The sequence below is a fragment of the Cryptosporidium sp. chipmunk genotype I genome (assembly GCF_004936735.1).
Source record: "Cryptosporidium sp. chipmunk genotype I strain 37763 chromosome Unknown contig_26, whole genome shotgun sequence".
Lineage (NCBI taxonomy): Eukaryota > Apicomplexa > Conoidasida > Eucoccidiorida > Cryptosporidiidae > Cryptosporidium > Cryptosporidium sp. chipmunk genotype I.
This window is the reverse complement of record NW_027125588.1, coordinates 159,853-173,303: the sequence shown is the minus strand read 5'-3', so window position 1 is coordinate 173,303 and position 13,451 is coordinate 159,853. Positions and strand designations below refer to the sequence as shown.

The 13,451-nt window shown below is 29.9% G+C and overlaps 8 protein-coding genes across 8 annotated transcripts; 3 read left to right on the top strand and 5 right to left on the bottom strand.

Annotated features, from left to right (window-relative positions):
• Positions 1-7: 7 nt before the first annotated feature.
• Positions 8-544, bottom strand: ELE39_002592 (cleavage and polyadenylation specificity factor 4-like 3x Zn C3H1 domains; the record flags this gene model as incomplete). The annotated part of the gene is made up of 1 exon (XM_067345442.1): positions 8-544. One exon carries the CDS (start codon positions 542-544, stop codon positions 8-10), a length of 537 nt encoding a protein of 178 aa, XP_067202210.1.
• An 88-nt stretch (positions 545-632) lies between these two features.
• On the bottom strand, positions 633-1,466 carry ELE39_002591 (uncharacterized protein; the record flags this gene model as incomplete). Its single annotated transcript, XM_067345441.1, has 1 exon — positions 633-1,466. The coding sequence occupies one exon, from the start codon at positions 1,464-1,466 to the stop codon at positions 633-635; it is 834 nt and encodes a 277-aa protein (XP_067202209.1).
• A 374-nt stretch (positions 1,467-1,840) lies between these two features.
• ELE39_002590 (Mcm10p-like Mcm10p-like) lies at positions 1,841-3,595 on the top strand (the record flags this gene model as incomplete). The annotated part of the gene is made up of 1 exon (XM_067345440.1): positions 1,841-3,595. One exon carries the CDS (start codon positions 1,841-1,843, stop codon positions 3,593-3,595), a length of 1,755 nt encoding a protein of 584 aa, XP_067202208.1.
• A 24-nt stretch (positions 3,596-3,619) lies between these two features.
• On the bottom strand, positions 3,620-4,261 carry ELE39_002589 (RNA recognition motif-containing; the record flags this gene model as incomplete). The annotated part of the gene is made up of 1 exon (XM_067345439.1): positions 3,620-4,261. One exon carries the CDS (start codon positions 4,259-4,261, stop codon positions 3,620-3,622), a length of 642 nt encoding a protein of 213 aa, XP_067202207.1.
• A 354-nt stretch (positions 4,262-4,615) lies between these two features.
• Positions 4,616-7,000, top strand: ELE39_002588 (kinesin-related; the record flags this gene model as incomplete). The annotated part of the gene is made up of 1 exon (XM_067345438.1): positions 4,616-7,000. One exon carries the CDS (start codon positions 4,616-4,618, stop codon positions 6,998-7,000), a length of 2,385 nt encoding a protein of 794 aa, XP_067202206.1.
• A 21-nt stretch (positions 7,001-7,021) lies between these two features.
• On the bottom strand, positions 7,022-8,488 carry ELE39_002587 (splicing factor U2AF U2 snRNP auxiliary factor large subunit 3 RRM domains; the record flags this gene model as incomplete). Its single annotated transcript, XM_067345437.1, has 1 exon — positions 7,022-8,488. One exon carries the CDS (start codon positions 8,486-8,488, stop codon positions 7,022-7,024), a length of 1,467 nt encoding a protein of 488 aa, XP_067202205.1.
• A 162-nt stretch (positions 8,489-8,650) lies between these two features.
• On the top strand, positions 8,651-9,949 carry ELE39_002585 (GTpase OBG family; the record flags this gene model as incomplete). The annotated part of the gene is made up of 1 exon (XM_067345435.1): positions 8,651-9,949. One exon carries the CDS (start codon positions 8,651-8,653, stop codon positions 9,947-9,949), a length of 1,299 nt encoding a protein of 432 aa, XP_067202203.1.
• A 14-nt stretch (positions 9,950-9,963) lies between these two features.
• Positions 9,964-13,344, bottom strand: ELE39_002584 (thrombospondin type 1 domain-containing; the record flags this gene model as incomplete). The annotated part of the gene is made up of 1 exon (XM_067345434.1): positions 9,964-13,344. The coding sequence occupies one exon, from the start codon at positions 13,342-13,344 to the stop codon at positions 9,964-9,966; it is 3,381 nt and encodes a 1,126-aa protein (XP_067202202.1).
• Positions 13,345-13,451: the final 107 nt, after the last annotated feature.

Sequence of the window (13,451 nt, the reverse complement as noted above, 5' to 3'; positions counted from 1 at the left end):
GAGACTTTTAACTATTATTTGATATTTCCGAGCAAACAGCTTGCGCATAGCTTTCTTTGCAAATGTCCTCCAATACTTTAATAATGGAGAATGTTTCTGGGTCCATTTTAGGTATTAAGTTTTTGTCCTGTATTATAGATAATAGGAATGAGTCAGGAAGGAAGTCTGGTATTTCGTGTCTCGCTTTTGGCTCATGCCGTCTTTTACACTTAGGTCCATATTTACAGAATCCGAGGAAATATTGCGCACAAAGCGGTGTGTCATCCGCCTTGTGCTTGAAAGGGCAATTTCCTAGTGCCTCATCCACGCATACACCATACTTTTGATATGTAAAACATGGTGGCATTCTTTCATAGTCATACTGGTGTAAAAAATCGCAAAAATCCCCTTTCATACACATGTTTCTAATCCAATGCCTACATACAACTGAATGGCGTCCTCTAACATTAGGATCGTATCTCGTAACAGATTGATTTTGCAACAAGCGTAGTTTTTCATCTTCCATTCTCTCAATCACATCTTCAATACTTAACCTTGCACTCATTTTCATTAATTTTCACAGCAATTTAACATTTTATAAGTGTAAAAAATACAAATACAAAGGCGCCAAAAATGGGCTTTTAACAAAATAATTATTTCTGAGAGTTCAAAACTAAAGCTTTTGCGACGTTATTTAATCGTTTTTCTGCTCCTAGAATATGGTCTATCCTTTGAGTCAAATTATCAATCATTACTGAAAATTTCTCTGTTGTGACCTCGTACCCCGTAGCCATCAGCCTAATTTGCTCTAGTTGCTCTAAAGAGAACTTCTCATTGTTGCTAAGTACATTTGGATGAGATGAATTGATTGAATTATCCCGGATTGGTTTGTTTTCAAGTTCCCCTTTTGGCTTAGTTTCGCCAATAAATCTCATCATGCACAATATTTTACTTTTTTCACATTCGATTTTTTTGTTAAGCCTTTTTGGATATTCAGACCAAAATTGTTTGAGCTTCAATAAGAGTTCCCTCTGCTTATTTGCCTTTTCATTTGCAACCGACCTCAATAAATATACATCCATTACAGATTTGGTTTCATTGTTTGTCAATGATATTATTTTATTTTCGTCTTGTTTATATTTTTCCTTCAGCCAATCTGTATCAAAAATTACACATTTTTTTAGATTGTTGAAATATAAGTTCTCTCTACTCAACAAGACTTTTCGGAATAGTTCACATTTCCTCTTACTTTTTATTTTTCTCTCTGTATATGTTAATATGGCGTCTCTAAAAATCTGCTTATATGGACGAATATAATCTGCACATATTTTTTCTAATTGCTCGACTGAAAAAGGGGGTTTAGAATATCTTTTATTTATTCTTGGTATTGCTCTAACTACAGCAGGGGCAGACTTCCTAAAACTTTTTCCTGCCTTTCTAATTTCAAAAACCCCAGGAGAGTGTACATTAAAGCAATTTTCATCCATTTTAATACGATCTTTACACTGCTCTGTATCAATTATTGAACTTTCTAATTTATCTCTCACAAATGAATAAAATGCTTTTTTATAAATTATGCTTCCATTCCAATCAGAATAATTATTTTTTATTCGTTCCCTTATATATTTTTTTTAAATTTTTTTAATGGTGTTACCAAATATTTATACGTGTGGAAGTTAATTATGTGGACGTAGCTTCTTAATACAATTTTCAAGAAAAAAAATTCCGTTAAAAATATATATAGTTTATTTTAAAGTTACTATAGATGTTTATGAGTTAGACTATATTATTAACTTTTACTTTATTTCGTTCTCCCCACAAATCATGCTTTTTTTGTGCGAATTTTGAATAAAAATTTATTATGGAAGGTCTTGAAAAAAAATCCAACAAAAACACTCAAATATTCGAGGAGAATTCATGTCTATTTCTAGAAAACATTTTAATTCCAAAAGTTAGGTTGGGAGAATTGGTTGAAAATGGAAACTTAATAAAATTATCTGGGTTAGATCAAATTAGTGTAACTTCTAAAGATAATTCTAAGAGCAATTACGTATTTATCGTATTTTACTCAATTTCAAACGATTTAAAGTATTCAAATGATGAAATCAATAAAAGATATACCATATGGAATATCACTGATTTAAAAGGTAACAAATGTAGGTTATATCTCTTCGGAGAAGTATTCGAACAACTCCAAAATGAAACGATTGGATATTTATATTTAATCATAAACCCATCAATAATTACTTCTGATGGGAGAAATTGTAAAAGCTATTTAAGCATTTCAAAACTAAGCCAAGTTGTTAAAGTAGGCAAAGTTAATGGATTCTCCATTTGTAAAGGTATAAATAAAAATGGAACAATATGCACAAATCCAATCGATTCCAATCATCAGGGCCGGCTATGCAAACATCATGCTTCTTCGAAATCAATAGAAAATTTTAAAAAAAAATCAAATGAAAATCAATTAATATTTTCTTCAGCCTTGCAAAATAGTAATAAACCTAATCATTCTGGGGAAACAGAAAATATAAAAACAGAGTCATTGAAACATATTTCGAAAGATAATAAAATGCAATTTAAGAGGTTAGTTAAAACTAACTTGAATAAAATTGAGTATACCAAGACTAATGAGGAATTGAAACGTGTTAAGACGGTTCTTGATGAAGATTTGTCACGGAAGGACGAAATCCTTGATCTTAACGACAAGTTAAATAAGGCAATTAAAGATAATAATAATAGTGAAGTACTAAACATTCTGAGATATCTATCAAACTTTGATACGTTTAGTACATCCCTTGATAGTATAGTAAAAAGTGGAATTATTTATTCTATTTCAAATCTAGAACTAAAGACCATGGAAATCGAAACCGCGATGTTTGCATTAAAAATCAGGCACAAGCTCTGCAATAGTAAGGGATACTGGCCAAGAATCCAAATTGAAAAACCTGATGAAAATGAAAACTTAAAAGTGCCAGAAACACAGATAGATGTGAATTGGAAAGATGTGCATAAGAGAATCTCTTTTTATGAAGGAAAAATCTTGAAGGAAGAGACTGAGAAAACAAATTTATTATGCGAAAGTCTAAAAGGTAGAAAACAGAATATCACAAAACAAAACCTAAACTTGAGTAATATTTTGTCAAAAATTGACCAAGTTGTGTCACTAAAAACATCATGTGATGGTACGATTCAAAAATTGGAATCTGGCCAACTTAAGAAAAGACTAGCGGATTTAGAAGAAGCAGATAAAGCAGCCGAGCTTAAAAGAAATATTAGCTCGGTTAAAATTCACAATGCAATGAAGTGTAAGAAATGCGGTATTTGGACAGAGGGTATTGCAAATCCCATTTGTAAAGAAGAGCATCCAGAATCCATTGTATGTAATCAGATTGCAATAAAAGAATCCTGGTTATGCAAATCATGTAATGAGCGTATATATAGCATAAATGGCTACTTAAATCCATATTGCCCAAGATGTAAAGTAGATACGGTATGCAATTTAAGAAAAAATTCAATTTATAAATTGAGAGCGGAATCCCCTGATCTAAAAAAAACGTTATTGATTAGGAATGGGGAAAGAATGGATGAAATAGAACACATAGATTCAGTGTAAAATAATAATTTAGTAAAAATATAATCAATAATCAGGATAGTTATTGTGAGATCCGTTAGCATTTTTCAATTGTTCAAATGGTTGATATTTATGTTTATTATGCTTATTATGATGTGAACTGCTAAATGTTCCACGATAATTCCTTCCCCTTCCTCCTAGATGTTTCCTCTGATAGCCAAAATTACTCCCGTGAGAAAATTTATAATTTTTAGAATAATTAGTTGTCTCAACTCCGTCAAGTTGACGATCGGGATCTATTTGATTTCTTAGCTCATCACGCCATTGAAATCCTGTACATCCACGCCCATATCTTCTACTTCCTGAAATATCTTCGCCAGAATCCCAATCAACGCGTATTTCCCTCCCATCACAATATGAACGATTTAGAAATGTGACAGCAGTTAGAGCATCAGAGTGCCTATAGAACTGGACAAAACAGAAGCCACACGGTTGCATTGTTTGATGGTTCAAACCCATATAAATAGCTTTTATTGATCCGCACAAACTAAATGTTTCGCTAATTATCTCTTCTGTCGTAAAGAAAGAGAGATTCCCAACATAAACGGTTGTAGAATTGTTAATTTTAGCTATCCAATCATCTTTAGAATAATTCTTTTTGTCGAAATAAGAATACTCATGCCCAATTGCGTGAAATAAATGTGACATTTTGATCTGTTTAAAAATATTAGTAAATTTAAATACGTTAATATTATGGCGGTATCTAGTTACCCTATAACTGTATTTGTATATGTAATGCAATTAAAGTGGAATTATCAAACGAAATTTTGAGATCCAAACATGAAATTACTAAATGTTGTTATTTAAAATATAGTTTGATTTTTTATATGAAGAAAGATTATCTCTAATGTTTTAAAAATTATATTTTGTGTGCAAAGTTGGTAGAAACACACATTTATTATTAACTAAGCAATATTAATAACTAAAACTATAAAATTTATTTTTTAAGCTGAACCACTATAATATCAAAGAAATTAATGTATATTGTAATTAATTTATGTAATGGTAACTCCTCTTGAGAAAAGACTAAATAAAAAAAGTCAAAAATCACAAGAAATTAAGCTACATGGAAATAATAAGAATATATCAAAAGCGTTTGGAATACCTCCAAGATTCAGTGAGTCATTAATTATGAATACTAATGAAGGTAAAAGACTTCTTGTTTCTGCAAATTTCCCAAATGAAAAACTCAATTTTAAACGCGAAGCTAATGCAAACAAAAACAAAATGAATTTTAGAAATGAATTATTGGTGAAAACAGATAATTCTGATAACTCATCGGAGAGTAGTTCATATTCAGCTGAAGATAATAATTCTGTAATAGTAGAAAATAATCATGTTAACAAAAGATTTAGCAAGATTGATCATGACAGCTCAAGTGAGTTCGAATCCATATTTCGATCAGTAAGTAACGACTTAGAACAACTTTCAATACAAATGTCGGATTCATTTAATGCTAATAACAGCAGCGTAATTAACTTAACCTCTCCTAAGTTTGATACCGGAAACAATAGCAAAGTCTATACTAACCATTTTTTAAACACTGGTAATGGTACTATTAGACGAAATATTTCAAAGGAAAGTTTTCAAGAAGATGAATCAATCAGTTACAGTAAATCGGCAGATTCCTCAATTAATTCGTCAAATAATGAATATAATATTGCAGCTGGCCAACAAATTAACGATAGATATGACTACGCTGATAATTACTACGAAAACTCCTCTATTATTAATGACTTGATTCGTAAATTAACCATATCAATATCTAAATTAAAAAAAATTGTAATGGGAAAAGATAATTTTGCTGCTATTCTTAGAGAGCAGATGCAAAAAAGTAACTTTGAAATAATAAAATTATCTCAAAAGGTGGATTTATTACAAAAAGAACTTATAAATGCAAAAAGAAGTAAGGAGAAATATAAGGATAGTATGAAAAAACTGCTGAATGACATTCAAGATGGGAGAGTTGACGGAACAATACATAACTATATAATGGAAATAGAAGCTATGAAAATTCAGAATGAAAGAAATATAGCTAATCTTAATAATTCGGAAATTGCTTTGATTCAATTGCAAGCAGAAAAGAACAAACTCTTAGCTGAGAAGACGGAACTAAATGATAAGATAGGCCAACTGGAAGAAAAGATACATAAATTAAATCTAGTGGTAAACCAAGTTACAGACGAAAAGCTTCATTTACTAGAGACAAAGGAAAACGCGAATAAAGAAATTGAAAAATTATTAGAAAACATTAAGTCATGCAACGATGAAAATAAAATATCACTAGAAGAGCTTAAAAGAGGATATGAGCTAAATAACGTATTACAAGATCATGTGATGCTATTAAAAGCTCAACTGGAAATTTCTAAAGAAGAAAAAACAAATCAAGAAAAAACTATGAAAGACTTAAAAGATGAAGTTGAGGCTATTAGACAAAATATGAAATCATTGGAACACAGAGAGTCTATCTTACTTTCCGCATTGGAAGATAGCTCATATAGAATGACTGATATAGATAAGGCGTTGGAAGAACAAAAATTAGAGTATGAAAATGTTATTAAGAAGGAAAATGACAAATATATTGAAATTCTACATACATGCAAAAAACAAACAGAAGAAATAGAAACATTAAGGCAGAAATTAGAAGAGAAAATCATCGATGAGAAAGAACAAATCAGAATAAATGAAGAATTAAAACGTAAATTTGGTTCATTTGAAAGTCATATCAGAAGACTATTAGATGCCAGGGATAATGAAATTATACAATTAAATGATTACATGGACGGAAAGCTTAGAAAAAAGGATGAAGAAAATAATCTAAAAATTCAAGAGATTTGTAAAATACAACAAGAGAGGGAAAAACGCTTAATCAACCAAATGCTAGATCAACACGATGGTTTTGAAAGGAAGAGAATTGAATATGAGCACGAAATTGATTTAATCAGAAACAACTTCACAGAAAAGCTAGATAAAACAGTGAAATTGGAAAATGAGAAACAGCTTAGACTTACAGAAACTTTGGTGAATAAAGAACACGAACTAATGATTAAAGAAAATATTATACAGGAAATAGACAAAAAAAATATGTTGATTGAGCAACAGCTAAACGATGCGAAAGCTTGTTTAGATGATCTATCAAGGGAAAAGAACGAAACCGTTGAAAAATTACTGTCATTGGAACAATGGGGCACTTTAATTCAAACAATGAATCAAATGAATCCTGAACTACAAAATTCACTTAATACAAGGTTAAGCGAGCTCAGAAACAAGGTTGAACGATTAGAAAGAGAAGAAGATAGTTTGAATGATGTCATTAATCACCATTCATCTAATAAAGGAAGAAACGAGAATGAGATTTTAGCAAATAATGATAAATCATTGAATTAATATATTAAATTAATAAATTATTTAGATAGGAATTATAATTTTTGAAAGTTCTTTATCATCCATCGGATCGCGTCTGTTAGGTTCGCATGAAAATAAATTACCATTAAGAAATTCATACTCACAATAATAACTTATTTTTATATTTCTTCCAAGAAATCTCATTTTAAATAAATCTAGCTTGGCTTTTATTGCGCTTTCGACATCATAAAAAAAAATGAATGCTCTTCCAAAATAAGGATCATTAAATTGATTTTTGCTAGAAAGATCTCTTTCGGGCTTTGGAATAATTGTTTTGTATATTTCTCCATATTTTGTACATTTTTCGTGAATTTCTTCTTGAATAGAAGAATAAATACTTGGAATTAATAGCTCTTCAATTGTAAGAATATTTGAAAGTAAAATGCAACGGCATGGCTTTTGAGGAAGGAGCAGAGATTTCACATTTCTATTTCGTAAATTTTTAAATTGTTCTGTTTCCATTAATAGTTGGTTGTTTTCCTTAACTATACTTACCATGTTTTTAAGATAATCGTTAATCGTATGAACGACTTTTGAGTTAAAATTTTTCATTTTTAATATTTGAATCTCTGTCCCGAGCTTGTTCATAATTCTATCATTTATATTTGTGTTGGAATCTAATTCACATATTGCTATTTTATATTTATCACGGTAATCAATTAGTTCTAGTATTTCAACATTTTTGAGATCAAAAGTTTCTTTAATATTTTCCAAAACGAAAGTCTTATTTATTCCAATAATTAGAATAGTTTCCTTCTTTTTTAATATCAAAGGAATGTTATTAAAATATGGTGATATAATAGTTGTACTTTGTGTAATTTGGCTGACTAAAGCAGAGTTATTTGATGATTGATCTCCAATAATATTCTCACTAACCTTAGGTTTTCCAATTCTTAGCAAATTTCCCTTGAAGCTAAGTAAATTATTAAGTCTTAGCAAAACATTTGCTTCTTCTATTGATCTACACTCGCAAAATGCATATTTACCATCAGAATTTATCCATGCAGATATTACTGGATTTCCATTAATGTGAGATACATTATTTTTATTCATAGAACGGTTAATATATTCTAATAATTCTGTGACAGTTGTTCCCTGTGGTAAGTTCCCAACATAGACTTCTCTTAAAGGTTTTGAAGCCAATAAAGCAGGATTTGAATAATTAGAACGCGTAGGTGTCATTTCTGTTGATTCATATTGATTTATATCAGAAAGCTTCTCAGAACAATTAACCATGTATTTATTGGAAGATTGTTTTTTAAACGAATTTTCTTGGTAATATGTGTTACTTTCACTCGTAAAATGCTCGTATTTAGTTCCAGATCGAATAATATTATTTTTAAAATTAGTTTGAACAATTTCATTGTTAAAATTGGTATTATCTATATCAGGTACAATAAATGTTTGAGTATTTTTATCAAATTTGAATGAATCACAACCAGTTAGTTCATTCTGATGATTAATCTGCATTTTTTTTATACATCATTAAACTAGAATAAATTTGTTAAATAGTTTTCAATATATTGTTTATTTGATCATTTTCGTATTCAATATTTAGTGTGAATAAAGCGGTACATTTTTCTTGACGATAAATCAAATCATTCTCTAAGTCCAAATTGTAGCGAAACTGAAATGGCATCTATTCAAAAGGAATATATAATTGGATGTGTAGGAAAACCTTCTTCTGGAAAGTCTACATTTTTCTCATCTATTACCGATAGTGCAGCCAAAATAGGTAATTACCCATTCACGACCATTGAGCCAAATATTGGAATAACTCATTATATTGCAGAATGCCCATGCAAGAAATATAATGTAATATGCAGACCTAAGTATGGGAATTGTAGTGATGGATACCGATATATACCAATAAAGATGCTTGATATTGCTGGATTAATACCAGGTGCTCATCTTGGAAATGGACTTGGAAATAAGTTTCTCGATGATCTTAGGCATGCACATGTTTTGTTGCATATAATTGATATTAGTGGAAATACAAATGAAAAAGGTGAACAAACAACTAACTATAACCCAATTAACGACCACGAATGGCTTCGAATAGAAATTGAAATGTGGATTTTTAATAATATCAATTCAAACTGGTCCAGTATAGTAAGGAAAAGCAAAACAACAGATATATCAATTAACAAGCTATTATTAAATCAGTTTTCAGGATATGGATGTAATGAATTAATTATCAACAAACTTATATCTTCAATGAAGCTTAAAGATTCAGTAGACTTTTCAAACTGGGATAAATCTGATATATTAGATTTAGTAAGACAATTCATCAAAATTAGATTTCCATTTGTGCTCGTACTGAATAAGTCGGACATAATGAGTGAGAATTGTGATTCAAACATTGTAAAATTTTATGAAAAGTACGGAAGTGATCATGAAATTGTAGTAGCATCATCTTTAGCTGAGTATTTTATCAAAAAGATGGTTAGACAAAACTATATTAAACTAGTGTATGATAGCAATAATTATAATTATTCTTCATTCATCACAAGTGAAGACACTCATATTGAAGAGTCTCACAATCTTAAGTTAATGGACGAAAAGTTAAGGTCGAGATTAGAAAATATCAAAGATATGGTACTATTTAGGCATGGAGTCACAGGTGTACAAGATGCTGTAAACAAGGCTGTTGATTTATTAGGTCTGATACCAGTATATCCCGTAAAGAACATAAAAACTTTTACGAACAATTCAAATGATGAAACAAATAATCCTGCATTTCAAGATTGTATTCTTGTTCCAAACGGGATTACGGTTAAAGCGTTTTTAAAATCTTTGCGTATTGATTCAGAGAAAAATGTAGTAAATATAGAAACTGTGGGAGGCATTAAGATATCTGAAAACCATATTTTATCAAAACAAATGAATGTAATAAAAATCACCACAAATAGCTACGATGAAAAAAAATAGTAAAAATTCAAATTTCAGCTTGATTCTTCAGCGCTTTTAAATCGAACGAACATTGAATATAAATCCTTTAGTTCATAATATTTTAATGCATCTAGCAATTCAGAATTGGAAATACACATTACCTTCGCTCCTGGCTTACCGCAGTATTTTTCTTTGTCCTCTTCGTAAACTTGATCAAATATCCCACCTTGGTTAAGAACAAAATTGTCTGAAAAAACGCCTTCAGGTGTTCTTATTTCGATCTCTCCATTTTTATTGGAGCTACCAATATGATTCCCAAAATAATAATCAATTGAACTGCACAATGTGTACCCAACTGGGCATACGCATTTAGTTTCACTATTGCTTTCACTTAAGTTTTGTTTGTTTATTTCAGTTGGTTTACAGTTTGTATGTTTGACTATTGCGATTTGGATAAGTTTAAATAGTAATTCTGGATTAATTATTTTAGAAAATGTATCACTTTCCTTCTGCAAGACAAAGTTTTCTGGTGTGTGTGTATTGTTAATATCTAAGTTGTAATGAGTTGAGTAATTGAGGTTTTTTGTTAAGGAATCTCCTAATTCGATAGAAGATTCTTGTTCAGTTTTATTTTGACTGCTTGATTTGTTAGAAGGGAATAAACTCTTCAAAAATTCGTTGGTTTCATCTTTGTTTGTGCCAATTATCTTTTTGTCATTTTCAGATAACTTTTCATATAGAATTTCTTTATTTTCGTCTGAAGGGACTGTTACCCGAACGATAATATCTTTAACTAAGTTGGCATTATCGAAGTTATATTTAGACATGATAAAATTAATATAGCTTTGAATATGGTAATTTCCATCGCCTCCAAATACATTAAAATTGAAATCAAGTTTGTAAATGTACTCACTGTTCTGTATAATAATATCTCTCACATTATTAAATAAATTCTTTGCTACATTTGAAACTGAATCGTCTTGTACACTGTACTCTTGTAATTTGTTAAATGTCTTTTTAATATGACTCTTTATGCCCTCGCTAAATAATAAATTAGTAAGTTCTGTTGGTGTCTTATCTATTGATAATGTAAACTTAGTTTGAGGACAATCTTTTATATCCAAACATTCTTCTTTCATAAACAGAGAATGCTCTTTGCATTCGCCAGATACAACTTTCCTTGTTTTGAACCTTGTACTAAGTATTCTTGTGGTCTCTAAATCATTAACTGATGATTTACATGGTGAACTACATCCTGACCAATCTGACCAACTCGAAACCATGCATTTACTCTCTACCTTACAAAGTACAAAAGCTTTTTTACAGTCTAAATCATCAGGTGTTGTTACATATTTATCCCAACTTTTGGTTTTGCAGTTGTATAACCTTTTTCCTTTTGCCATTATCATCAAATTTTTATCGGATAATACATCTGTTTTTTTATCGCAAATTTCTTTTAAATGTGATTCCCAAGATGTTTTATTATTTTCAATTACTGTATTATCGCACAAATTAACGCCACTGGGGCATTCACATGCTCCTTCAATTAAATTGTACTTCATTTCTGATTTCTGAAGTTCACATTCTTTAATTTCGTTAATAGTTTCTTTATCATTCAAATTTTCAGAAGATATTAAAAACTGTTGTTTAACGTTATCGATATTTTCATTATTTGCTGTTGGAGACGTTGAAAACAAAGGCATTTTCTCGCAGATTCTCTTTTCCTCTAGTTTGGTTTGGGCATAAGTACAATTTCTGTTTGCTAGTTCTCTCGTTCTTTTTTGAATGAAATCTCCATTTTCGTTATTACAACTAGACCATTCAGACCATTGCGTTGTGTCACAAGTTTTGCAGTTATCACCTGATAAACGTAAGCATTTCCTTTTTAATATCTTTTTGTTTTCACATTTAAAATCTTTCACTTTTCCTTTTTTATTTGATATCAAGTCAACTATCTGCTCCTCTGTTCCATAATTGTCGCAACTTGCTGTACAGTTATTCCAAAGATTTTCTTTAGGCGATTGATATTCACAACAACCTATTTTAGATGTGCATCCCTGAGTTTGAACTTGTGCTTTACATTTTCTCAGTATTTCGTTGATTTCAAATTCAGATAAGTGAAAAGAATTGTCCACTAAATTTGCATTTATTCTTCTTCCTCTTGTCTGAACTCCCCAACCACATTCATTTGTACATGCGCTCCAAGCTGACCATTCATTGTAGTAATTACAATTTATTGAAAGTATATCAGGGTTATCATGTAGTAAAAAGCTGTTATTCCAAAATTCAAAAGAGGTATTTTTATCGATATTGTCAAGTATTTGAAGACTATTATTAGAGCTTTTAAGGTAGCTTGTTTGATTTAATGTTTCAATTGTTTCTATAAATGAAAAAAAATCTTCATTTTCATTGTTTAAATCGATATTTTCGATGAACTGAGTCAGTATCATTGGGCTTCCTCTATAACCGTATGGCCTTACTTCATTTCTGGACTCGCTCAAAATTATTATATCTAGTTCATCACTAGTAAAGTTTCTTCTAGGGAAGAGTTTTTCTAACAATTTAATCTTCATATTTGGCATTATTCCTGAATTAGATTGTAATATAACTTCTGTAGAGTTAGATTCTAAAGGTTTGATCCACGTTACAAATCCATATGAAGAATAGTCTCTTAAGTTTATTACAAAATTACCATCGTTATTAGTTTTTATCTCTTTCTCTATTTTATTCTTTACTTCTGTATTTGATATATTAAATATCGTATATTCAACGTTCGATTTGAGATTCGGTTCAAATGTTAAATCATCATAAATAACTGAAAAATCAACAGTCAAAACATTAAAGCTATTATTAATTGCTTGCAAAGTATCGTATCTTATTTTCTCGTTACTACTTGTATTGAAATTACTGTGATCAATTTTGTCTGTTGTAATATTTGTAAAGCTCTTAGTACTATTATATTGTAAATTTGCGTGATTATCAAAGTGTTCAGAAATAACCTGTTCGTTTTGCAGAGGTTCCAATTGATACTGATTTGAATTATTTGAGATTCCACCAATTGAAGAATTAGTTTCTAAGTTGTTTTTTATTGAAGATATACTGCCATTTGAATCAATATACAATTGTCTATTTTCATTGTTTGTAATATTTGAGCCATTAGAGTTTAATTCTTGATCGGCTGAAATGGACGAATTTCCAGGAAAACTATTGCCATAATAGTCAGAATATTTGATATTCAGATTTATATGATTATTAGTTTGATTATTTGATTTTATAAGTCTTTTATTTTCAACGTTGAATCCGCCATTTCCTTCCATTTGATTTAAATCCACTTTATTTGCCTCAACCAAATGAAATTCTACATGTTCTGGCCCCAAGTATGTAAATAATGACAAAAAGAAACAAATAACAAACTTATTAAATATATTCAACATTATTTTTTAATAAATGGTTAAATTCTTTTGTTCAAAGTTAAGTTGCATGTGCATACAACTCATTCACACATATTGCGGGAATAATTTTATGACATTTAGAAAAGTAA